We start from the raw sequence: 27,362 nt of genomic DNA on the forward strand, positions 1-27,362 counted from the left end.
TTATTTCTATTTTTGCTGATTTTTTTTATTTGTTTAAATGCATATGCAGTATTTGGATAAATCTTGACAGAATACTTAACTTCTTACAGTCTTATATGAGAGGGTTTTTGGTTTTGTTTTGTTTTTGCAAACTGGTGACTTAAACAAAAGGGTGTCATCTTGAATTTTTTAACTTAGAAGCTGCAATTCACAAAAGACATTATTAGTCTCGAGGGCAATGCACTGCGAATATTTCCAACTTAATATTAGAATGGAAAATTTGTGCAGCTAAATGATTAAACTACCTAATCTTGCCTAAGAATTTTAAAGCTTTTCCTTCTCTACAGAAGGACTGAAATCAGAATGATGACTGATTCTTATGTATGTCTATCATATTTTATATGGTGTGGTCTCGTGGTCCCTTTATTAGCACATGGATTGTTTGGTTGGTTTGCGACGGGGAAGAGTGACATTCAGAGCCTAAGGAGAGAGATGTGCTATAATTTGAAAAGCATTTAGAGCTATCATCCACTCTGTAGGGAGCCAGATACAAACTTGGATTTGACATCACAAGCATCACTGTAAGTGGGAGCTATTTTTCCTTGATTTTTGTCTTTGAATGCTATTTCATAGTAAAAGGGCAGTAATAAAACGGGGAGGAAAAAAACCATGATTTGCTGTCTCTTTGGAGAATTCTGATATTTTCTTACATTTACTGACTCTGTCTCAGTTCTGATTACTTCTTTGGAAATGCAAAGCACTTCAGTTCCAAAATATTGGGTGTATCCCAGTATTGCCTGTCCAGTGTTTGGGAGAGTCTCTCTATTTTGTTTATAACTCTGTGTGTGTGTGTGTGTGTGTGTGTGTGTGTGTGTGTGTTATATCCTTCAAAACTGAGTATAAAATAACATACTGAATATACAATAATATAACGCTGATTTGGCCGTAGTTAATAGATCACTTTACATCCCATACTTGAGGTAATTTGGATTCTGTTCATGGTTGGAAAGAAAATATCCCCAATTAGTCTTTACTTTCATTTTGCCTCTCATTCACTCATGCCACATGGTATTTCCTTATTATCAATCTTTTGGAGTTTCTCCCACTTGAATGATTTACTGCTGCCCTAAATATATTACTTGAGCAAAAGATTGAAAGATATGGGACACCTGGGTGGCTCAGTCAGTTAAGGTCTGACTTCAGCTCAGGTCATGATCTCATGGTTCGTGGGTTCGAGCCCCTTTCAGGCTCTGTGCTGACAGCTCAGAACCTGGACGCTGCTTCAGATTTTGTGTCTCCCTCTCTCTCTGCCCCTCCCCTGCCCACTCTCTGTCTCTCTCTAAAATAAATAAATAAACATTTTAAAAAGTTTTTTTTTAATGATGAAAGATATGACTAAGGCAAGTATATTCAGAAAACTTGAGGATGTAACTTAAAAGAATAAAAGGGTAGAATTAGAAGAAGGAAGGATTGCTTTTAATAGCAAAACAGGCTTCACTTTCAAAGAAACTACTCCTATATTCCTTGGCTGTTGGATTCATTTTCACTCTTGTGGTTTAGGGTCTGAGACCATGTGGTTGACACCTGATCAAGAAAGGCCAACCTGGACAATCATGTCAAGCTGTAAAGTACAGGAGAATATGATCACAGAACATTTACAGAAGTCACTTGTAAAGGTTAAGGACATATTTTTTGTAATCTTAATAACTTTAACCATTGGAAATTGATGTAATATCTAAGCTATTAGGATAATTTTTTATATAAAATATTTCTGATGAAACCAGATTTTTCTGTTTGTAAGCTAGGTTTCATGACTTCATAACTGATTTGATCTTGATTTGTTCCTCAAGAGGTAAGAAGCAATATGCATACTTTCAGAATCCCTGATTAGTTTGCTGTGTATGTTTCTAAAAATGGGAGTTTTTCTTGCCCAGGACTTACCAGCTAAACAAGTTAATTTCAGTAATCTCATTTTGCTTAGACTAAATTCCCCCCAAATAAATGAAAAATAAACACAATATATAGACTTACAGATCATCTGGTATTTTCCTTCTGAGAATAGTGCATAGGAGAGAGAAGTATATTATTGAATTTAGACCCAAATGGTAGAATTAATATTTTCCACAGACTGGACCACAAACTCTCAACTTCTATGTACTAAATTTAGTGCCAGAAAATATAATTCTGTTTACTGCTCTCTGCATTTCTGGCTATACCAGGGCTTTGCTGATAGTTGCTGACAGTACAAAGAACAAGTGCCTTGTGAGGGTAACTAGTTTGCTGTTCAAACATTAGTTCCACGGGTGCCTGGGTGGCTCAGTCATTTAAGCGTCCAACTTCAGCTCAGGTCATGATCTCGCAGTTGGTGAGTTCAGCCCTGTGTTGGGCTCTGCGCTGACAGCTCAGAGCCTGGAGCTTTCATCAGATTCTGTTGTCTCCCTCTTTCTCTGCCTCTCCCCTGCTCATACTCTGTCTCTCTCTGTGTCTCTCTCTGTCTCTCTCTCTCTCTCTCAAAAATAAATAAACATTTTAAAAAATTAACAAAAAACAAACAAACATTAGCTCCAGAGTGGCTGCCCTATAGTGGAATCAGTAGTCTAAGATCTGGTCTTCAATTTTTCAGGCCCAGACACGTGATGATTTCTTGCATGCATAGAAGGCAATCTCAGATGGATAACACATCTAACCACATTCAGAAATGACTGACTTATAAATCTGAAACAAATTTGATTATTTTCAGCAAGAAATAAAATTAATGAGTCAACTAGATACTCTTGTTGATCTGAAGGTGTATTCCAATTTGTATGAACAGGTTCGTTTATAAGTGTGGAAATGAAGCAAATTCAGTTGAATTTTCTTAGAGCTTAATTTGATTCAGTTGTGATACCTTGATATATTGATCAAAACTTATTAGTTTTGGCTTCCATTTTTAATCCACTCTGTTCATGGACTCTTTACATGATTTATGGTACAGATTATTTTATTTTATCTACTTACATTCTCATCCTGGAATTGTGAATTAGGCAATTCTCTAATTCTCTTCTCCATTCATTTCCAAAGCATTGCTTTAGGAAAGATAGCTTCTGCAGATAGCTAACATCAGTCACTCTGTGCTGTTTATTCCTTTAGTTTACCAAGATCAATATCATCTCCATTATATGTGATCGTTGTACAGTAACCAGCATACCCTGATGGAAACCATAGTGGTGTTCTCAGGAGCTGGGTCTTGTGCAGCACACAGAGTACTGTTGCATTTAGACGCTGAGCTTCAGGGTGGTAACTGTGAATAGGATAAAAGGAAACAAGTTTAAAGACACCAAAAAAATTAGTGTGTATGAAAATAGACTAATTATTTTTCAAAACAGTAATGAAAGGCACCTTCTCCCTTTTTTTACTCATTCTTGACCTCACAGTGGTAAAGTGAATTCTGGACTCTGCAGAGACACAAAGTAGAGTTCAGTCATTCTGCAAAGGGCACAAATTACTAGGTAGGCATATGAGGGAGGTTTCAGATTCCCTAAGGCAGATGTGCTGAGTGAATTTGGCCTGTTTGTCCCAGGCTTGAAGAACACACACTCTTTTTTTATGACTTCATTTTGTGATGTTAGTCAAATTGGAGCCTGGAGGCAGGAGATAGCCCATAAAGGCCCATTCTAGTGCTCCAATTCAATCATCAGAAGAGAGACGTGGGTGGCTCCTATATCCAGGAAAGCTACTTTTAAAATATCTCCCAGGAGGCTGATCTTATAGTATTTCAAAGCCTTTCTTTTAAATATATCCATAGGCGTTTCGATCATTATTTTTACGGTGCTATTTATAATATGCAAATTCTAGAAAAAGGATAAGCACAGGTTTGAATTATAAACCCCCATGGATAGGAACTGACACCAATCCAATCCTAACACACTTTGACAATGTTAGCAAAGCCAAGAGCCCAGGTGAAGGGACTCTGCAACCTGCCACTATTGTTATTCTGGAAGCCTTAGAAAATTGTCTTTTTGGAAAAAAGTAATCTGGCTTTTTAGGAAATGGTAGATTCATATCACAATAGATCCATCCAGAAGACTGGAGAATCCTTATAATCTAAAAGTCTAAATAAATGTTAAAAATGAAATTTGTCTAGACTACCATGAATTGTATTTTAAAGATTAGTAATAAAATCACCAGATGTGTTTATAGTAATTGTTTTAAAGAGTTCATTAAAACCTTTCTTTTTTAATCTGTAAATTCATGGCCTTGAAAGATAATGTCTCAGGGCATCATTTAATAATAACAAAAGTGAAAAAGGTTAAAGGCTATCACCCAAAACCAGAGGCTCTTGCCTGCTGTAAGGTGGTGACAGATGAGCCTGTCAGATAGGGTGGCAGATTACTAGGCAGGTTGCTGAATTTTTCTTTCTAGGGTAATCTTTTACATTTTGACAAATTCTTCCCTGTTTTGAGATGATTTAAACATACCGTTATGAAGCAGATCAGAGCTTCTAAATCAAAGTTGAAAATTGTCTCTGCTGGCAGGAGTACAAATATGTGCAGTGAACATGTACATAAATAAATGGGAAAATTGTGTACACGTTTGAAAGTATTTGCTTTCTGGCGGTCTCCTGTGGAGAAGTAGAACAGTAGAGAAGAGGGGGAAGTTGGGAAGATGAAATTCTTGCCCAAATGTCATTATTTCTCTTACTCTATGAACTTCTCAGTCTGTTATTCTGTCTGAGTTTCTCATCACTGGAAATGGAAGTTCCGTGTGGGCAGGAATCACCATGTGGGTTTTTTTCACCAATATATCCAATCATCTGGAAAGTGCCTGGCACGTAGTAGGCCCTTTGTTTATATTTATTGAATAAGTCAATTCATGAAATGTGATTAATCATAACAGCCTCTCTGTATTTGGTTTGAATGTTTTAAAGAGGGGGGGAGGGTATGAGGCAAAGGAACTTGAACCCTTTTGGAAGAAGATTCTTATACAAATGCAAAGTGATATTGTAGTCCCTTTTCTTTCATTGCTTATGCAACCTTCCAAATCAAAATCATCTTTGAAAGCAGCAGCAGTTGACATCTACCAGAAGTAGTATGACACCAAGACTCAGCCTTGTTCAACTCCCTGGACCTTGGAATAATAAATTCCAGCTTCACTTCTCCTTATATGACTTTGACAATGTTATTAACCCTTTGGTGACTTGGTTTCCTCAAATGGAGACACAGGTAATATCAACCCAAGGAGTTGTAAGGATAAAATGAGATAATTCATGGGAAGCACTCCATAAATGTTAGCTTATATTACTGGTGGCTATCCAAGGATTTTTGCTCGTGCATTGTTTCTGTCTATTTGTCTACCTGAGCATGCGTATTAGTTTCCTAAGGCTGCTGAAACAAAGTTCCGCTAACTCAGTGGCTTAGGACAACAGAAATTTCTTGTCTCACCATTCTGGAGACTAGATTGAACTCAGCGTGTTAGCAGAACCACGCTCTCTCTCTGAAAACTGTACTTTCCTTGCATTTCCAGCTTTTGGTAGCCCAAGGCATCTCGGCTTTTTGCAGTATACTCCTAATCTTTGTATCCACCTTCACATGGACTTCTCCCTTTGTCTCTTTACATCATCCCTCCATGTATGTGTGTTTAAATTCTCCCTTTTTATATGGACACCAGTTGTACTGCATTGACACCCACCCTAATGACCTTACCTCAACTCAATCACCTGTGTAAAAATCACCTGTGTAACCCTAATAAGGTTACATCCTGGGGTGTTGAGCGTTAGAACTTCAACATATTGGTAGGGGAGTAGGTGAAATGATCCATAAGAGCCTGATTCTATATTTTTCTCAATTCAGTGTACTTTTCTTTCTGCAATGGAGAAATATCATATAATATGGCACCAGATTGGGGAATTGTTGGTTTAAGTTTAGCTTTTCCACTAACTACCTACATTGAAAAAAACTCAAATTCTGCAAGTCTGGGTTACTTTATAAAATAGACGGGGTGAGATGATGTCTAGCATGTCTTCTAACTCTAAAAAGTTCATGTTTGTAATGTGTGCCTCTCTTTTTCTCAACTATGGTATATATCTCAAACTTCCATGATGCTTAATACATCTTGATGTCCCCAACTAATAATAAAGATTCTAATGTATTTCATAGCCATTTTCAGTTGTCTCAATGTACACTTATATTAAAATCCTACTGTCTGTAATGCTAGTTAGTAGGGTTCTTATCAGATGAAAACTTTGTTAAATTTAGGTTGTGAAAATGTCTTCATAGTGCCAGCAAACCTTTTTTGTAAGGTTTTTATTGCTTTTTAAAATTTTCTAAAATTCATAGACATTTTTTTGCCAAGGGCCCTCAATATCAAAACAATATCCAAAATATAGGAGCTTGTAGTATGTCTTTTCTGATTATAGTATGATGCAACTCATGTGAAGAACCATAAAATCCAAACTTAAGATGTTAGGGGAAATAAATTAAATTCTGCCACTGACTCACAGACTATTGGCAACTTTCCTGAAAGTTTGCTTAGACTACCATTATAGAGGACTTAAAAGTCTACTCCACTACAGCTGGAGGAAAATTTAAGAAAGGAAATAGAAATCTGTGCCAGCTCTCAGATAGAACATTTTTAGTGTCTCCTAGCCAGAAAGGGTTGACAATAGATTCAATAGCATCAAATGGCATTTTTTTAATTCTTCACCTCATCTGAAGACTGCTGCCCTAGGTGTTCACTGAACTGTTTCTTTCTCTTTCAGCTTCCTCCATCCTCAAAAGGGAGAAGCGACTAAGGACAAAGAATGTGCATTTTAGCTGTGTCACCGTGTACTACTTCACCAGGAGGCAAGGCTTCACGAGCGTGCCCAGTCAAGGGGGTAGCACCCTGGGCATGTCCAGCCGCCATAACAGTGTGCGCCAGTACACTCTTGGTGAATTTGCAAGAGAACAGGAGAGGCTCCACCGGGAGATGTTGAGAGAACACCTCAGGGAGGAAAAACTGAACTCTTTAAAACTAAAGGTAAAAAAAAAACGTTAGGAACTCACTTTTTGCAAAACCTTATAACCTTACCTTGATTTGGTTGAATTAACCATTTTCATATTTATATTCACTGACCAAACGACATTTTACACAACAGACTGCCTGCTAAGGCTTTTTTTTTCCTTTTACGCAAAAACAGTAAAGTGTCTTCATTGCAAACAATGTGGAAAACTTACCTGACATCATTTATTTATTCATTCAATAAATAGTTGTTATTGTGTGCTACTAGGTCATGCACCCTATACTGGGGTTGGGGCCAAATGGTCTCAAAAATAGATGTGGTCCCTTATCTCCTGGAACTTCCATATTAATAGGAAAGAAAAACATCAATCATGTAAACAAAATAAACTCACAGCTTCATTAAGAGCTATAAAGGAGAGTTGCAAGGGGTTCTGAAAGTAGTAACAGGGAACTGATATGGTCCAGAGGTCAAGGAAGGTTTCTTCAAGGAAGTGACAACTGAACTGAAATCTGAACAGATAACTAGGCCAAAGGGTTGGCAAGAGTGGTCCAGGCAGCAGGCAGAGCCAGAACTGCCTTGTGCCAGAGGAAGCACAGTGAGCACACAAAGGCTAGTGTGGCTGGAGCAGAGACAAAAAGAATAGATTATTCATGAAGTAGATTATACATGAAGAAGGCAGGACAGGGCTTTGTAGATCATGCTAAGGCATTTTTTTTTCTCTTCATACTAAGAACATCAAAAGTCATCCAAGAGTTTTAAGCGTGGGTCAGGGTACAGAGTGGTAGAATAATAAGATCTGGTTTGTGCTGTGATGTGAGTATAGTTTGGGGTTAAGGGTTGCCATGTTGGTAAGGGAACATACAGAGTTAGACAGTTAAGAGGCTATCACAGTAGTTCAGGAGAGATGTTGATAGATTAGCTAGACTGATGGTGGGAAAGATGAAGAGAAATGGACAGAGGGAGAAATTTGGGAAGTAAAGTCAACAGTTCCTGATGATAGACTGGATTTGAAAGGAAAAGAGGGGTACAGTCAAGAATGATTCCTAAATTTCTGGCTTACAAAACTGAACAGGTTGTGGGTAATAGTACCTTTCTCTATGACGAGGGTATGGCAAGGAATCTGGGAAGAGGAGCAGGTTGGGGCTGGGACCAGAAGGGAAGAGGTAGATAATGAGATTATTTTTGGACATACTGATTTTTGAGAGGCTTTTGAGTCATTAAAGAGATGTCAAAGAGGTGTCCAGGCCACATTAGAGATGAAGTAGAGAGAAACATAGCTCAGAAACTGTCTTTCATCAACCAAGACAATCTTTAAATATGTGCTGATCCATCAGCCTATCAATATATAGGAAATGCTCTCTCATCATTATCTAATGACAAAGGAAATCTTTTTTAGGTAATCCAGGATACTTAACATAAAGAGCCTCTTGTTAAATAGCTGAAGACCATAAGTACACCTGCGTTACCTGTACCTTTAGCTTCCAGGAGCAGAGGTGTGCTGTGTGTTTTAAAATATCTTGTTTGTATATCTGCAGTTTGTATATCTGCCTTGTTCCCAATTGTATAAGAAGGCAGTTGTTCAAATTAACCTAGACACAACCCTAGCCTAGAGTATGTCTCTATTTCCTTTGATGGTATTTTTGACAAGTTTCACTGAAAGTCCCTTAGGATCTTTTTTGGTAGCAATCTGCTATTATTGTTGTTTTTCATGATCGCTTTGCATATAGCTTAATTTAATAATAATTCTAAATTTTCTTCTGAAATCCACCCTCTGCCTTTCTAACCTACTGCAAACCAACTCTACACCCTCCTCAAAGAACAAAGTCATTCTCTAAACTCAAACAATACTAATAGCTGCCATTCATTAAGTGATTTTTATTTCCCAGGCATTCTATAAACATTATTTAATTTAATCTTAACAAAGACCCAGCGGGATAGGTAAATTATGAGGCCATGTGTACTGAAGAAAAAGAAGCACAATGATGTTAAACACTGACTCACTCAATAGAAAATCGGTTATATTATCCTGTTACTTCCTATTCTAAAATTAATTGATCACCCCCTCTAGGCATTGGGAAAGACAATCTCTGTACCTATAGGGAGTCATACCTTTCTAGAGTTTGGTACTGTGTGAAGTGGTTTTTAACAGCTGGGAGACTATAATTCTGAGAACCAAAAGATTTATTATGGTGAACTTTGAGGCACATTATACATGTGATGAATGTTAGGAAGAGCCACACACCCACAGGAACCTTCCATATAAGGCAGTAATTTATTCTGATATTATAATTTATATTCAGCTGCTTTTATGCTGTTTTCTTTACTAAGCTGAAGAAGAAAAGAAGAAGAAGAAGAAAAAGCATCCCACTATTTATTCATTTTTTAATTTTTTTTTAAAGCTTATTTATTTTGAGAGAGAGACAGAGCAAGGGTGGGACTAAGAGAGTAAGAAAGAAAGAATCCTAAACAGGCTCCACACTGCCAGTGTGGAGCCCAGTGCAGGGCTTGAACCCACAAACCATGAGATCATGACCTGACCCAAAATCAAGAGTCAGGCACTTAACTGACTGAGCACCCAGGCACCCCCATATTTCCTTTTTATTGTTCTTAGTGTTGGAAGTTGGAGAGGCAGTCATTCGAGTGGGTGTTATGGCAAGCCAAGGTTTGTCATTGATAAGTGAAAATATGCAGATTTCCCTTTTGGTGAAGATATAAAAAGAAGATATTTGGATGTCATTGCTCCTTTCAGATGAATACCAAGCAAAAAGATAATGGGATTCTAAGGCGATCTCATCGTAGCTTCATTGTACTGAAAATATTTAGAAACTCAGAACCATATCACATGAACCTAATAAAAGATCATAGTAATGTGGACTAGTTTGCTAAAAAAAATCTGAGAAGACTGAATGGAGAAACAGTTGTATACTTTAATTATAATTCCTCTAGTATATTAAGTTTTATGATTTTTAAAATATCATCAACTATATTTACCTAAGGTTTAGCTATCCCAAATCTAAAATTAGCTATCCAAAAACATTAACTATCCAAAAATTTCACTTTGGTACTTGGAATTTCACTTCTAATGTAACATTTTGTCTTGAAATATTAATACAAAATAAGTGTAGCTAAATTGATTCCATTATTTTGACTGGGGCAGCAGGAAGGTCCCTGGCACAGAGAAGGACTGAAAAAGGAAAGTAAGGATTGTTAAAGACAAACTTCAACTCTGGCTTTGACTGGTGGTGGTTCTCTGTGAGTAGCAGCAAGCTGGCTATTGAGTGAGGACAGAAAAGGCCCATCTGACAAGATAAACATTTCCCAAGGCCCTCTCCATGGAGACCAGATAAAACACCACAGGAAACTCATTGGACCTGGAACTGGGTAGTTTCCCTTTTCCTTATTTGAGAACCAACAGCCTAGAACAGTAATGAGAAGTTCTCCCTCCACTGTGCCTCATGTCTTTACAGGGTGTTTCTCTACGGTCCAGAGAACCCACTAATGCAATGACACCTCTTCCAATGGGCCCTTAATAGTAAAAGATCAGTAAACAGAAACACTCACTACATACTTCTTGATGTTCTCTTACAATAAATATTTTGGAAGCAGAATAAGAATAGGAATTTAGTTTTTCCTTGTAAAACTGATTCTTATTTAGTAATCCATCTCTTAATCAAATTATAAATTAGACACGTTGGGAAATAATATATGCAATTAGATTTGTAGAACACATCCAATTCTGTTTGGGGGTTCAAGCATCTTTTTTGTTGGTGGTGGTGGTGCTCAAAACATTGTCAAAAAACCATCAATACACAAAGCTGATTGAATAAAATGGTTGTTCCTAGAAGAAATAACTAGTTTGAGATTTCTGCATTGCAGAGAATAGTCCGTCTTCCCTGTCAAGCCCATTCAAACATGTCATACTCTTCACGGTAATCAAGGCAGTCATGTTAATACTGTACTCTTTTCCAAATTAAGTGCTTATATTTCATCATCTGCACCACATTGTTGAACAATTACATTAGCCTTTATTCCCATTTCACATGTATCTGTAAAATGCATTAGGCAGCCATTTATGTTTCAAAGAGCCTTGGCATTCCAATTGCCTCTGGGTTATATCTTACTGGATTCTACTACCTTGTTCTAGGAAATTTAATTTAGCTTTCACAGCTTTGACTGGCTTCTCTTTCTCAATGTTTTTCCAACCTTGTTCTTTTTCTCCTTTCTAAGATCAAAGGCCTATCGCCACTCTGGTACCATTTCCGGTTACTTCCAAGGGTTCTATAGTTTTCTCAATTTTTCAGTCATGTGTTCCTTGAGTAATGCTTAGTTGTATGCTCTCTTTCTTAAAAAAAAAAAGTTGCCAGTTGATAACTTCCTTTAATAATCAACCTTTTAAAACTCTCTATTTAAATTTTCTTCATCCCAAATCTCATATTTAAGGCTGTGCTTTATTCACTTAGTGACTTACCCATGCAACATAATTCTCCCCCCTTCACCTCTAGCCTTGTTCCTCATATCCCTTCAACAGTCTCATGATTTACTAACCTCTAGGTAAATGTCCTACATGCTCTGGAAGATGTAAAGGATTGGGGGGTTGTAAGAAATGGTTGAAATAGGCTATTATCTCAAGTCTGTAGTTTCTAAATTTTTGGATATGTCTTTAACCACATCCTGGTTCTATAGTTCTCTATTAGATGAGTCAGAGTCTGCTGGCCATGGTATATTTTAACTCCATTTATCCTTATGGAACTTCACTGTTGGACTCCATAGAACTTGCTCAAGAGCATACTTAGTGCCAGTGCTTCCAGAATGTATCCTTAAATGGAGCCCTGCTCCAACACCAAATGAAAAACTTTGATACCTGCCAAACACCTGTTGTGTCATGTGCACAACCTATTTTAACAAGTACAGAAAAAATATACCTAACCAAAGTGATGGAGACTGACAGACTGGGCTTCAGCTCTGGGCAAATGCAATACATTAAAGAATATGTTCTCTTAAAATACTGCTGTTATTTTAACTTTAATGGAACAATTAAGCATATGTAATCAAATCTTTATATTCTTCTTGTGCAATACACATTGATCCTCTGGTTCAGGAGTAATCGATTTAACAGATTCTCCTTATCAAACTATGGAATGCATCCAGTGGTGTGCTAGAGCCACAAAAGTTGCTCACTGAGGTGTATTGTGCATATATCTTCCCAATAGTAGTTTAAAATCAGCCATGATGAGACTATTTACACCATGGGACTTGACAAACACAACATATTAGAACTTTTTTTTTTTTCCCCAGAGACATCATTGTTAAATATCTACCAGCACACTGCTGGATTCATTTGGCTTAATAGCCACCACTAGAAGAAGCAATGTTGACCTAAACCAGAAAGGGGGATAATGGAACATATGAAAGTTTATGTGTCTTGTATGTTGATATTATCCTCCTTTCTGGTGATTTTTGTGGTGGTACAAAAGCCACAGACACATTGTGAATCCAGGTTGTTGAATTTCTTATAGGCTGAGACAGTAATCAAATCTTCCTGGTTCTTTGGGGGCATAATTAAATTGGTTCCAATTTGCCACCTGCTGTTAGCAACTAATAAGCAGAAGAATTATACTATAGGATTTGACTGAATATCAAAATAACATGAATATTTCTCTTTAGTTTGCCAGAGAATTAGTGACTACCTTGTCTATCCAACTCATACCGCAAAACCAAAAATTCTTTCTATCAAATATATGTCCAGTACAAAGCCACTTACTCCACATCTTTGATGCCCAGAGCACACTGCTTTTTGAGATAACCAATTCTATTTATCCAGCTATAATTGTTAGAAAGTTCTTCTTTACATTGACCAGTATGCTCCCATCTAATTCTATCTTTTCACCCTAATTCTGCCCTCCAGGCACACAGAATAAATCCTGTCCCTGTTCTCTAAACTCCAAGTGTTTGAAAGCAGTAGTGATGAATATGCAAATGTTTGACAGTAGGCTATGTGGGTTCCTTGTGTTTCAGTTCTATAGGATTAAACATCCTTAGTTCTTTCTACTAATCCTCCTAGGGCATGGATTTCAGACCTTTTATCAGCTCGGTTAAGTTCTCCTGGATATAATGCTGTTTGTTAATGTCTACCTCAAAATATGGTACTTGATCTGGACATTGTACTCCAGATGGGATCTATCTGGTGTATAGGAATGTGTTATAATATCCTCTCCCAAGTTGGGGATGCCCTATCCCTGAGAATACACTAAAAGATACAGTATCTTTTTAGACCTTGATCAATTTGTTTGTTCATATTAAACTGATAGTAAATAAAAGAGCAACAAAAAGCAAGCAGACAAACAAAGCCCAGGTAAATCAATTCAGCTTCATCCTGTAAATCGAAACTTTATACATCTCCAGGGCAAGAATTCTCTTTAGTGCTGAACATGACCTGTGATCAATGAAGTTTGTTCTTTAATTTGAATAAACTTCATCTTGTCATACTCAAATGTGATAAGCCTACCCCTTAGTCTTCATTCAAGATATGACTTAATGGGAATGCAAGCTGGTGCAGCCACTCTGGAAAACAGTATGGAGGTTCCTCAAAAAACTAAAAATAGAACTACCCTACAACCCAGCAATTGCACTACTAGGCATCCAAAGGTGTGCTGTTTCAAAGGGACATATGCACCCCCTGTTTATAGCAGCACTATCAACAATAGCCAAAGTATGGAAAGAGCCCAAATGCCCATCGATGGATGAGTGGATAAAGAAGATGTGGTATATATATACAATGGAGTATTACTCGGCAATCGAAAAGAATGAAATCTTGCCATTTGCAACTACGTGGGTGGAACTGGAGGGTATTGTGCTAAGTGAAATTAGTCAGTCAGAGAAAGACGAATATCATATGACTTCACTTGATGAACATAAGGGAAGGGAAACAAAAATAATATAAAAACAGGGAGGGGGACAAAGCGTAAGAGACTCATAAATATGGAGAACAAACTGAGGGTTACGGGAGGAGTTGTGGGAGGCAGCATAGGCTAAATGGGTAAAGGGCATTAAGGAATCTACTCCTGAAATCATTGTTTCACTATATGCTAACTAATTTGGATGTAAATTTTAAAAAATAAAAAATAAAATTAAAAAAAGGTATGACTTAAAAATTATATTTAACAAGACAAAGCCCAGTTCAGGGTATTCTCTCAGAGTAGTGATCCTCAAGAGGAAAGGAGGGAGTTTCCCCTTCATGCCACAATGAACTCCACCTGAAACTTGTTGGTATATGTGGCACATCCCTCATTCCCAGCCTCACTGGTGTCCAAAAGAGCTAAGCATAACTGTTATTAGAGACATTTTCAACTTCTCAGATAACTAAAAATTCATGTATCTAACCATACTCTTATTAATGAGTTCACATTTTGTCCTTCCATGTGTAGAACATAAAAAACTTTGTCCAAGAAACTCAAAACGAGATCAGTGGTATTCCAGTTGGGTTCCATGGGGTCAGGACTCTGTATCTCACTCCAGCTTTCATCTATTTTATAGCTTGAGATTTTGAATGGAGTTTAATTTGACATTTGAATGGAGTTTAAATGGACATTCTCTCGTTAGTGAACCCAAGCGATGACTCTAGTAGTCACTGCACTGCTCTTTTTCTTCAGATGTACAGAAACCATCTGTTTAAATAATCCTTTCTAGAATATTACCTAGAATTAGCTTTTTTTTTAACAATTCACTCCCATTTTGATCATCTTTTGTTTCCTTTCCCCATAGCTCTTCACACATATTAGACTGAGCAACCATAGCTTTAAGCTTTTTCATTGCTCCATAGCATGAATGGCCTGGACCTGGGCATGCTTACATAAAACAGCTGAGTACTATCTCACTGTCCCCCCTTCTCTTATTTTATTTTATTTTATTTTATTTTATTTTATTTTATTTTAGAGAGAGGGAGAAAGCATGAGCAGAGGAGAAGGGCAGAGGAAGAGAGAGAATCTTAAGCAGGTTCCATTCTCAGCAGAGAGCCCTATGTGGGGCTCAATCCCACAACCCTGCGATCATGACCTGAGCTGAAAACCAAGATTCAGATACTCAACCAACTGAGCCACCCAGGAGCCCCCCCATCTCTTTTTTATATGTTAAATCCTTGTTAACATATCTGATCTCCCTTCTGGTTTGAAGGTTTTCTCCTTGATAGAGACTATGGAATCAGAATAGGAGCTAAATAATTCTTCTTTGTGCCTTTGTATCTACCCTTCCTTTTCAGTTGTCTATCATTTCCTCCTCCCTGCTACTTCTGTAACTTGCACATGTATTTTGTTGCCCTTCCCACACTGTATCTTATTTATTGGATGATCATCTCTCTACCAGGCTGGAAGCTCTAGATGGCAGAACTCTCATACATCTGTAAATCCTGACACCTAGTACAATGGCTGGCAGTGTAGCATAATGATTAAGCATTCATTCATTCATTCATTCATTCAAAAATATTTCTTTATCAATTACCGTGGAACTGCAGTTAACAAAGTGCTTGGGGTACAGTGGTGAACAAGACAGACTTGGTCTCTCTCCTCATTGTGTGCACATTGTGATAGGGGAGATACACATGAAACTAATCACCAAAAATAATATATTAATACAAAATTGGGCAGCATACTATGCTGATTAAATTCAGGCCAGAGTTAATGAATTAAAAGTCAGCTGAGATAATCAAGACTGATATGTTAGCTGCTTCTGCTGGCATTTCCATTAGAAAGTCTACCACTAAGGGGCAGGGGCTGGTTAGCTCAGTTGGTTAAGCATCTGACTCGGTTTGGGCCCAGGTCATGATCTCACATTTCATGAGTTCAAGCCCTGTGTCAGGTTCCGTGCTGGCAGTGTGGAGCCTGCTTGGGATTCTCCCTCTCCCTCTCTCTCTGCCCCTCTCCTGCTTGCTCTGTCTCTCTCGAAATGAATAAATAAACTTGAAAAAAGAAAAGAAAGTCCACCACCACATGCTCACAAAATAGGTACCCAAAAGAAATGCTATAGTTTCAGCTTGTTTCCTGTTTTCTTCTTTTCCGAGCTCTTATTCTCTGTGTCTGAATCATATTTTTCATTTCTGAATGAGCTAAATCTAAGGAAGCTTGTACTGCTCTTTCGTCTGCTATGCCACAGCACTGAGATCGGCTCTTGGAACGTGGCTGCAACCATATCTTTTTTTCCCTTCTGTATAAGATTTCACTATTCCTCGAAGAATGTTTACTCTAAACTGTCTTGAAAGCCTGGCTTTTCCTTTGAGGTCAAATAGACCTGAGTTTGATTCTCAATACAATCACTAATAAGCTAGACTCTGTCAAATTATCTTCTCAAGGCTTCAGCTTTCTCAACTATTAAAAAAAAATACTTCATAAAATTGTTGTACAAATTAGGTGAGATAATCTATATAAAGTATGGAGCCCAATGACTGGTTTTCATTATATGGTTGTGTTGGTCATACTCAACATCATTATCATCACTATAATAGGCAGTAATCAGTGTTTATGGAATTGAATTTTTTTTCACCTTATTTCTTTCCACTGTCATTTTTACATGTGTTAATAACTTTGTAATAACTCTTTCTTACTAAAAGTACCTTTTAACTGCTAAAAGGAAGTGTTTTCATTTTTGTGGGGTTTTGTTTTGTTTTTAGCATTTAAGTCAATCCACATTTTCAGTACTATTTCCCTCTCCATATTCACTTTGCATTGAATTAGTTTTTTCAGGAACTTAATCTACCCAAAATTTCATCTCATTGGAATTCATGGTGGAATTCATTCACTACATGACATGACAAAAAAAAAAGGTAGGGAATTGAATGCTGACTTTCACTTGAGCCCCCTTTTTCCTGTACTTGACCTAAAGCAGTCTGAGAATCATTCCACTGATTCTGACAGTTATGTATCCCATCTTGTATGTGTATTTAGATGGGCAAGGGTTTTACTCTACTGGGCTTTGGGAACTATTTGTTCATATTTATCAGTGCAAATCAGACAGCTTTGTAAAGTTGATATGTTTAAATTCTGTCTCTTTAAAGAAAGTTATAGTCCTTACAATTGTAGAATGAGTCTGGACAAGTTACATGGTGACTCAAGATTTAAGTCTCATTTTAATTATCATTCTTGGAACAAAGCAAGCAAACACACACTCACACACCCAAGTCCTTGGCCTTGAGATTCTTCTAATATCATACAAAGAAATGCACACAAATGTAGGATAAATCTAAAATAAGGTAAAGATCATTTAATCGAATCATGAGTTAAGTCTTACTTATCACCTCTAAATTGACAAAGCCAGGAGAACACAGGAGCTATTCTCTAGATGCCTACAGTTTATTTACTTTTTGTTCTTTGCTTATGGACCAAGACAGGAAGTGATCCTGTACAAATTCGCTCATCTGGATAATTTGCAGGCCAATAAAAGGACCATGCTCTGTCCCATCTCACACCTTTGAAGCTATTGTTGTTCAATAGTTTCAATGAACAATGCTGTTCAATCAGCATTAACTGATATTTCCATCATATCACATAATTACCATTTCTTTTTCCTGATGGGAACATTTAAAATGTACTCTCAGCAACTTTCAAGTGTGTAGCACAGTTTTGTGAGCCACAGTCATCATGCTGTACATTATATCTCCAGAATTTATTCGTTTTTTTTTTAAGTTTATTTATTCATTTTGAGAGAGAGAGTGAGCGAGCAAGCACGAGTGGGGGAGGGACAGAGAGAGAGGAAGAGAGAGAATCCCAAGCAGGCTCTGTGCTGTTCACATGCGCCCAACATGGGGCCCAACCTCACGAACCATGACATCATGCCCTGAGCTGAAATCAAGAGTCAGTCACTTAACTGATTGAGCCACCCCAGTGCCACTGTAATATATGGATTTTAAAGAGCATTTAAACTCAGTAGGTTTGGCCTGGGTTTTAAAGGAGCAAATGAATAAGAGTGCAAGAGGGGCTGGGGAAGCAGAGTGTCTCTCAATGACTACATACCACACCAGAAACTGTGAGGAAGGGGAGAGAAGGCAACTGACTAGGATGAACTTGAGTATTTCCAATCTTCATTAGAAATGGCAGAGATGGGGAGCACCTGGGTGGCTCAGTCGTTTAAGCGTCCGACTTCAGCTCAGGTCACAATCTCGCGGTCTGCAAGTTCAAGCCCTGCATCGGGCTCTGGGCTGATGGCTCAGAGCCTGGAGCCTGCTTCCGATTCTGTGTCTCCCTCTCTCTCTGCCCCTCCCCCATTCATGCTGTGTCTCTCTCTGTCTCAAAAATAAATAAACGTTAAAAAAAAATTTTTTTTTTAATTAAAAAAAAAAAAAAAAGAAATGGCAGAGATGGGCACCTGTCTGGCTCAGTTGGTTAAGCATCCAAGTTTGGCCCAGGTCATGATCTTACAGTTTGTGAGTTCGAGCCCCACGTTGGGCTCTGTGCTGACAGCTCAGAACCTGGAGCCTGCTTCAGATTCTGTGTCTCCCTCTCTCTGCCCGTCCCCCACTCACACTCTGTCTCTCTTCCTCTCTCTCTCAAAAATAAATAAACATTAAAAATTTTTAAAGAGAAATGGCAGAGATGACAGTGGGGAGGTGAGGAGAAAACCTTGCCAGATCACTTCAACATTAAAATGATATTTTGAGGGACGCCTGGGTGGCTCAGTCAGTTAAGCGTCCGGCTTTGACTCAGGTCATGATCTCACAGTCCTTGAGTTCGAGCCCCGCGTCCAGCACTGTGCTGACAGCTTGGAGCCTGGAGCCTGCTTCGGATTCTGTGTCTCCCTCTCTCTCTGCCCCTCCCCTGCTCATACTTTGTCTTTCTCTCTCTTAAAAGTAAATAAACATTAAGAAAAAAAATTTTAATAAAAAAATGATATTTTGAAATCTGGATTAGGGCCCCTGTGGGTTCCTCAACAAAAGTGAAAACAGTATGTAGCTCTGTGTGAAGAGGTTTTAGATTCTTAATTGAATTTTTATCTTGAAATGAAATTCTTTATTGTAGTTTAAATATATAGGAATAAGAGACACAGATCATATTTCTAAGAGCACTTCTATTTGGAATAATCATCATCTATAGTTTGATTTTTAAAAATTTTTAGATTCCAACTGGTAATTCATGTTCCCCGAACAGTTTTCATTGATATGTTAGCAGCCATTTATATTTTTAAAAAATCAAACTCTGTTGATATAAAATGAAAGTGTTTTCATTATTTTTTGATGTTAACCACTTACACAAGGGAGCATAGTTTAAGAACACAGAGATTAAATAGGAAGGAAATATTAAATGAGTCACGTTAACCAAGTCCTGGGTGTTCTCCATGGGCTGTGGAGTCAAATCTTGATAAGGTTCACATAGGCCAAGAATTAGTGAAAACAAATCTAAATGACACAAGGTGACAAGATGGGGAAAGTAATGCCTCTTGTTTGTTAATACAGCTTTACCTATCACAGAAGATTGAGTATGTGCTAGGTAATTACGCATTTGAATCTCCTAGAAAATCAGATCTTCACAGAAGAAAGCTGTTTCTGTTAGCAAATAAGAATTAACAAAAATGATAATAGCAATCAGTCAGAGTAATATCCTAGTACAGCACATTACAGAAACATGGAAACAGCTTAACCAAGACACACATAAAGAAATGCCAACAAAGGAAATGCATTGCAGATCACACTGAGAAACAAAACCCAATAAAGGGGGAGGCCCATCTTTGCAAGAACACAGATTTAAGCTCTGAATTATTCAGAAAAATATAATTAGTGGCTTTTAAAAACGCAGTTTAGAGACCCACTGTAATAGACTTTAATACATACTTGCTACTGGGTTGTTTCCTCTTCTTGAGGGCAAAGACCAGTCTTCTACCTGTTTTAGAGTAACTTGTTCTACAAATGTTGTGCAAGACGAGCAGACATTTTTAATAAATCTTAACTTGATGAATGAGGCATGTCTTGCAATACGAATAGTACGTGACGCTGGACATCACATGACCACACCTGAGCCAGTGGTTCTTGAAGTTCGCTTTGTTATCAAGTGCTTTGTATTATAAGCATGTTTCCGGAATGAATTATGCTCACAAACCAATGTTTTATTGTATTCAGAGTTTTCCGGTTTGTGATTTTTGGTCAATAATAAATATTTTTATCTAAACGTTGGAATTTTTCCTATGAAGACAAGAGAATGATGTCTGATGTCACCAGAGTATTTTAACTGTGTAATAAATGAACTGTTGTTAAGATAATAGCATGGTGATGATTACAATTAATGAAGTTTATGAAGTAACAAATTTAAAAATTAAAGAATCAAAATAGCCTCTATATTTAAAATAAGCCCTTACAGAGCTTCTACGTTTATTCCTGTGCTGCTTCTCAGGATATGTTTCTTGCTCCTATTCAGAGAAAAACGTCTGTTTCTAAGTGCTTCTTTATGAAGGAATCTCAGTGTGCTGATATAACAGTGAGAAGTAAAATACTGATTCAGGGTTTACTGATGGATGAAATTCATTTAGAACGGACATATTAATAGAAGCAGAATAGTTATGGGTATAAGAGACATAGGTGTCCACATGAGCTATGATGCAGAAGGTATTGCTTTGGGCATGGGTTCACATGAACTCCTTTGAGGGCCAAGTTTATTGTTTCAGTTGCCCATTGGCGAGAGCCTGCCGGCACTGCCCTCTGCTCCTTGTCTTTTGGATAGCATGCTGACCTGACTGATGACTTCATATCAAGCCCTCATTCTTGGAATGTTCTGTAGAGTGACCATGTTTGGAATCCCAATAGCACAGTGCAGCACAATGTTATTTCCTAGTTCATGGTTTTGCTGGTGCCCAAAAGACAGAGTCGTTATTTCAAGGACACGTTTGCTGATTTAGGTGGCAGTGGCTTCCACTAAGATGCTATCACCTCTGAACAAGGACACATTTATTCCACCATCAGAGCTGTCCATCACGAACCGAGTCTAAAGATAGCTTTCACTGATGAGCCTCTGTAACCTTTGGTCTTTTTCACATCGTACTGGCTAAAAACTCTAACAACTATAGCTCCTTACATTAGGAGGTTAAAAGTTCCAATTAAGTCTTCTGTTACCAGTACATTTAAAAGCCTATCATTTGGATGTCTTCCTTTTTCTTTCCTGTGACTTCTCTAAAGAGAAAAATAAAAGGGAATAATATGACCCACAAACATTTATGGATTACGGGGACATGATGTTTTATACTAGTTTTATTCTTGGGGCACCTGGGTGGCTCGGTCAGTTAAGCGTCCGACTTCGGCTCAGGTCATGATCTCATGGTTCGTGGGCTTGAACCCTGTCTCGGGCTCTGTGCTGACAGCTCAGAGCCTGGAGCCTGCTTCTTATTCTGTGTCTCCCTCTCTGCCCCTTCTGCTGCTCACACTCTATGTCTCTCAAAAATAGGTAAACATTAAAAGAATTATAATAGTTTTATTCTTATCAAGTGTAAAAGTAGGGAGTTGAGCCCCTGCCGATGCTAAGTCTATTTGCTGCTTTGTATTTCTAGATGACCAAGAATGGCACAGTGGAATCTGAAGAAGCTAGCACTCTTACAGTGGATGACATTTCTGATGATGATATTGATTTAGACAACACGGAGGTAGATGAGTACTTCTTTCTACAACCCCTGCCAACAAAAAAACGGAGAGCACTGCTGCGGGCCTCTGGGGTGAAAAAGATTGATGTGGAAGAAAAGCATGAGCTGCGCGCCATCCGTCTATCGAGGGAGGACTGTGGCTGTGACTGCCGAGTGTTCTGTGATCCAGAAACGTGTACCTGCAGCCTGGCAGGCATTAAGTGCCAGGTAAGGACTTGGATTTCAAGGACTCCAAAGATGAGACATTATACACCACCCCCCATGTGACAGACAATGAAGTTTCTCACATATAGAAAAAAACTTTGGGACAAGGCAAGACATATGGTTCAAGGGAGAAAAACTAATTCAGGGACATTTATGGGTATACATAAGATGCTGACACGTATAAAACACAATGTGAGATCGACCGTAGCTAAGTCGATCAGAATTATTTCCTCCTGGATTCATTTATTGCACTAAGCTTATTGTGGGTTTTCGCAAGCACTCTGATCATGACATCTCTGACATTTGAGTTTGTATTTTCTGATCCAACTATGGGGTATCAAATGGTGGTAGGTGAGAGGCAGCATACATTGGTGGAAAAATTACAAGACTGGGAGTTAAGAAAACGGAGTTCTACTCCTGGCTCTGCTTTTTGCCAGCTTTGTGAAATTGCCAAGTCAGGTAAACTTTCTGGGCTCGGTTTCCTCGTCTCAAGTGAAAGGGCTGGACTAGATCAGAGTTTGGCAAACTATATAGTTCACAGGCCAAATCGGGCCTGCCACACCTGTTTGTATAAGTAACATTTTAGTGAAGCCTGGTCACTTTGTGTTTCTTTGTTTGTTTTGGTGTTGTCCATGACTGTTTTCATGTTTTTACAGCAACAGTGAATAGTTGCCAGAGACACTTTATAGCCAACAAAGCCTAAGATAATTTATTCTCGCCCTTTATTAAAAAGGGGGAAGAGAAAGAAAGAAAGAGGGAGAGAGAGAGAAAGAAAGAGAAGAAAGAAAGAAAGAAAGAAAGAAAGAAAGAAAGAAAGAAGAAAGGAAGGAAGGAAGGTAGGAAGGAAGGAAGGAAAGGAAAGAAAGAAAGAGAAAGAAAAGAATGGAAGGAGGGGGGAAAGAATGGGAGAGAGAGGAAGGAAGGAAGAAAAGAAGGAAAGAGGGAGGGAGGAAAGAAGGAAGGAAGGAAGGAGGCAAGAAAGGAAAAAAGGAAAGGAAGAAAGGAGGGAAAGAAGAAGGGAAGGGAGGGAAGGAAGGAGAGGAGAGGAGAGGAAAGGAAAAGGGAAAGGAAAGGAAAGAAAAAAGAAAAGAAAAGGAAAGAAGAGAAAAGAAAAGATGCAAAAGAAGACTTTACCAACCCCTGGACTAGATTCTCAAGTTCCCATACATCTATACCATTGATGCCCCATGATTAGTTAGTTGTCTTTATTTTACGAGGAAACTTGGCTTTTTTGATAAGAACAGCCACTCTGGCAGGCAAAAAGAGAGGATAGTTGTCATCAGCTAAACAGTTGCTTAAGGTGGATTAATAGAGAAGAAATTCATGAGTAAGAAAAAGCTATAGAATCTGGCTCTGACCTCTGCCTCTAGTTTTTACTGAATCCAGGATGACTGCTGGAGCCTGCCTTCTCCTCTGTAGTAAAGGAGATTCCCTGCACCTGGAGAAGGGGCAAGCAGGGCAAATTCTTCTGGGTGCCTGTGCTCTGGTCAGCATATAGGTTAATTGGTAATATCTTAGGAGTGCCCTTGGACTGCTGATAACTCCGCCTATCACCTGACTGACGAGTTCGGTCCAGTGACGCTAGCTGAATGCAAACAGGCGGCAGAGTCCAGTGTCTCTCATTCTGGGATATTGATTACATGAACATCCCTTTCCCTCAAGAAGCTTATAGTCTACTGGAGTGGGGAGGAGTGGGGGAAATCCAGGACCTAAATGCATGGGTCCACTAGTCACAGTCATAAATGTGCATGACTGTCACAGCCCTGCAGTACACATTCGTGCACCATGTACCAAGGATCCAAACAAATGAAAAGAAAACCAATGAGAACGAATTAGGCTGCGTGATACTAAGTGGTGTCAATCTGGACACCGCAGGCAAAAGAGTTCATTTTATAATAAGCAAAAGAGGAGGGGGGATGGCTAGTATGGAAAATGTCATATAATTTAGATGATTAAAAATAGCAGGTGGGGATGCAGGGGGGTAAGTTTGTGTAGTTTAAAGTGGGCATGTGAGCCGGCATGCAGTAGAAGTGAAGGGAGCTTGGGGGAAAGAATGGACTTGGAAAAAATGGGAGCAAAAATAATCGGATGGAGAGAAGGGAGGGGAGGAGGGGAGGGGAGAATGGAGAAAGAAGGAAGCACGGGCTGGGTCAATGAACTAAAACTCCACACTTAAACAACCATAGCACATTTGTATCTTGAATATAGGTTTTAAAGCTATAGGTTAACTGTTACGTTTGAAGTCTTCACTTCCCCTTTGCAAAGTCTCTTTGCAGTCTCATTGTCATTGGTTCCGGCACAAGTGGGATTAAGCAATCCCAGATTCGAAGGGGTTGCCCGGAGGTACCGGATTTTTATTTGGCTTGTAAGAGTTCCGTGGGGCTAATCTGTGTTCTTCCTTCCAAGGTGGATCGAATGTCTTTCCCATGTGGCTGCACTAAAGAAGGATGTAGTAACACAGCAGGTAGAATTGAATTTAATCCTATCCGTGTCCGGACTCACTTTTTGCACACAATAATGAAACTTGAACTGGAGAAAAACCGAGAGCAGCAAATCCCCGCGCTGAACGGCTGCCACGGTGAGATAAGCGCTCCCAGTAGCTCCATGGGCCCCGTCGCGCACTCCGTAGAGTATTCCATCGCGGACAACTTTGAGATTGAAACCGAGCCCCAGGCCGCAGTGCTGCACCTGCAGTCGGCCGAGGAACTAGACTGCCAGGGAGAGGAGGAGGAGGAGGAGGAGGAGGACGGCAGCAGCTTCTGCAGCGGCGTCACCGACTCCAGCACACAGAGCTTGGCCCCCAGCGAGTCAGACGAGGAGGAGGAGGAGGAGGAAGAGGAGGAGGAGGACGACGACGACGACGACGATGACGACGAGAAAGGGGACAGCTTCGTGGAAGGCTTGGGGACCCATGCGGAAGTCGTGCCTCTTCCTTCCGTCCTCTGCTATTCCGACGGCACGGCGGTTCACGAGAGCCACACAAAAAACGCTTCTTTTTATGCCAACTCGTCGACCCTGTATTACCAAATAGACAGCCACATTCCAGGAACTCCTAACCAGATCTCCGACAGCTATGCCGAAAGAGATCCTGTTAAGAACGGTACCCTGTCGCTGGTGCCTTACACCATGACCCCGGAGCAATTTGTGGACTATGCCCGGCAAGCGGAAGAGGCCTACGGCCCCTCCCACTACCCCGCCACCAACCCCTCGGTCATCGTGTGCTGCTCCTCTGCGGAGAGTGACGGCGGCGTGCCCTGCAGTAGCTTGTATCCCGAGCACAGGTCCAGTCATCCGCAGGTGGAATTTCACTCGTACTTGAAAGGCCCCTCCCAGGAAGGGTTTGTCTCTACACTGAATGGTGACAGTCACATTGCCGAGCACCCCGCTGAAAGTTCTTTGAGCCTGGCGGAGAAAAGCAGATTGCACGAAGAGTGCATCAAATCACCCGTGGTGGAGACCGTCCCTGTTTAGTAGCGTAAATTATTCTAGGACCAACTCTTCTCTTATTTAAAAGCACTGTATTTAATTGGATTTCCTGGGCCCATGGTTGTTTAAACTGAGGACCAAGAAAACCCGGACTGTGGTGAACCTTCCAGACTGTATTTTGTTTTCTCCTTTCAGGCCACACGACTGTGGCGTTGCACAAATACAGTCTCTGTGAGGATTTTAAAAGATTTCAGACTGTTTTGATAGAAAATGCTAATTAAAAAAAAAAAAAAAAGCATATCTCACAGTTGCCTACCTGTCAAACTGTGTGAAACCTGCCAAGCTGTGTAGATCAGAGCTTCAAGTTCTGGATTATCGGGCCTGTGCAAGATTGTTGACTAAGACTGGGAAATAATAAGATTTAGAGTCCTAATTTTCGATAAATCTGAAGATGACGGTGACTTTTTAATGTAAAAGTAATTACTGTAAGAAAAAGAGTTAATCGTTCCATGTGTATTTTATTTATGGTAGTTAGGAGTCATGTTTTGATGAAAATGAACAGCAGCATGTTCTTTTAAGCTGAAGATGCATAGTTAGCACCACTGAGCATGCCCACATGGATTGCATCTGGAATCCATTCACGTTTTTATGATCATGACTGATCAGATTTGCAAATACTTTCTTAAGGGTGAAATAGGCCTATTTTTGCTATTTTGGACAAATAAATGAGTCTATATGTGCAGGTCCTTACACAGTTTTCTCTAAAGTTAAGAGTTAGGACAATCCTCTGGTGAGGGTCTAGTTCACTGCCCTCCCTCAGTTGACTCCAGAGATGGAGGTGGAAGGAATTGCCTTTCTTTTTAAAACAGCATCATCTTGGTTCTTAGCTTGGACACAGCACCTTTAAACTCTACTCCCCTACATCAAAATGCACTTTAGTGCCCCTTCATGGTACCTTGTGAGGGGTGGGGACTGAGAACTCTTTGAGATGAAAAATTTAGAAAAAAATTTTTTTAATCTGTAACTATTATAAGGTTCATAGAATTAATATAGAGGAATCATCCAATGATAACTTTATGAAGGGAAAATGACCTATTTTCCTTCGCCACTCTGAAGACCTAACTCGGTAAAAGCAGAGGAGGCAGAGGAAACATGGAAGAGACACATCCTCAGCAACCAGCCTTTTCTACAGCGTGATCAATCCATCTCTACAAGATGAGTATGTAAGGAGATTTCCTTTTAGTGACTAGCCGATTGAAGGGGGGGCCTCTACCCAAATACTCAACTAGGCCTTACTTTTCTGAAGCATTTTGATTTCTCTTGCCTGGGACAATTAGCAGAACAGTCCAGAATGCATTGAATACTTCCTAATTACCTCACGTTCTCTTATTAAAGGGGACAGATAGAAATAAAACATGCACTCCCCACCTTTAGATTATCTGCACTTGGTTCGTCGGAGGACTTCTAAGATCCCGTTTTCCTGTACATTAATTTAGGTAACTAAATAGTGTGTTCTACCTTTTTTTTTCCCCAATGCAATATGACTATGCTAAATCCGTTTCATATTTTTGACCTTCTGTTGTTACACCGTTTCACATTTTCTGCCTCTTTGAAATGTGGACATGCCTTGCTATTCAGTGACTGCATCGCTAATTCTTATGTCTTTTAGATTTAGATGTTTAGAAATAGGGATATAAATATATTGTAGATCTCGATTCCTTAAAAATTACTATTTTATTTAATTGAACTTAAAAATGTTTGATCTAGAGAAAGTCCTCCAATGGAAAAGTTTCTACTAAAACTTGATTTGGGGAAAACATGTTTACTTGGTAGCTCTTCCAATGTGCAGTTGGCTCCTGCCCTTTCTCTCCCCCACCACAGGGCCAAATTTATAACCGTTCATACTAACATTAAAGGAACTTTGGGTTTGTCCCTACGGAAGTAGCAGTAATGAGGGCAGGGATGTTCCTTTTGAATGATAAGCCCTTTGGGCTAATCAGTTTGAGTTTAGCTCCGATCTCGGTAGTGTATCTCATGTTGTCTACAAAGTTACACTTTTTAGTGCTTGATTTCCAAAATTGTTTCTTTTACCAATACAATCTAAAGAGCACCGGCCCAAAGAAAAATGACAAAAGCCTATTGTTCTTCATGTAGGCATGTGAAAAAAAAAAAT

General features: G+C 39.1%; 1 protein-coding gene across 1 annotated transcript in view; it reads left to right on the forward strand.

The window, feature by feature from the left end:
* CSRNP3 (cysteine and serine rich nuclear protein 3) overlaps positions 1–25,234 on the forward strand; it is a 75,751-nt gene extending 50,517 nt beyond the window's left edge. Inside the window, exons 2-4 of the mRNA XM_007074633.3 lie at positions 6,716–6,975; positions 21,470–21,766; positions 24,170–25,234. Of these exons, the coding sequence (XP_007074695.1) occupies positions 6,716–6,975; positions 21,470–21,766; positions 24,170–25,234 (1,622 nt within the window). The remainder of the gene's footprint in view (positions 1–6,715; positions 6,976–21,469; positions 21,767–24,169) is intronic.
* The last annotated feature ends 2,128 nt before the right edge of the window (positions 25,235–27,362 follow it).

The sequence above is a fragment of the Panthera tigris genome, chromosome C1 (genome assembly GCF_018350195.1).
Source record: "Panthera tigris isolate Pti1 chromosome C1, P.tigris_Pti1_mat1.1, whole genome shotgun sequence".
Classification (NCBI taxonomy): domain Eukaryota; kingdom Metazoa; phylum Chordata; class Mammalia; order Carnivora; family Felidae; genus Panthera; species Panthera tigris.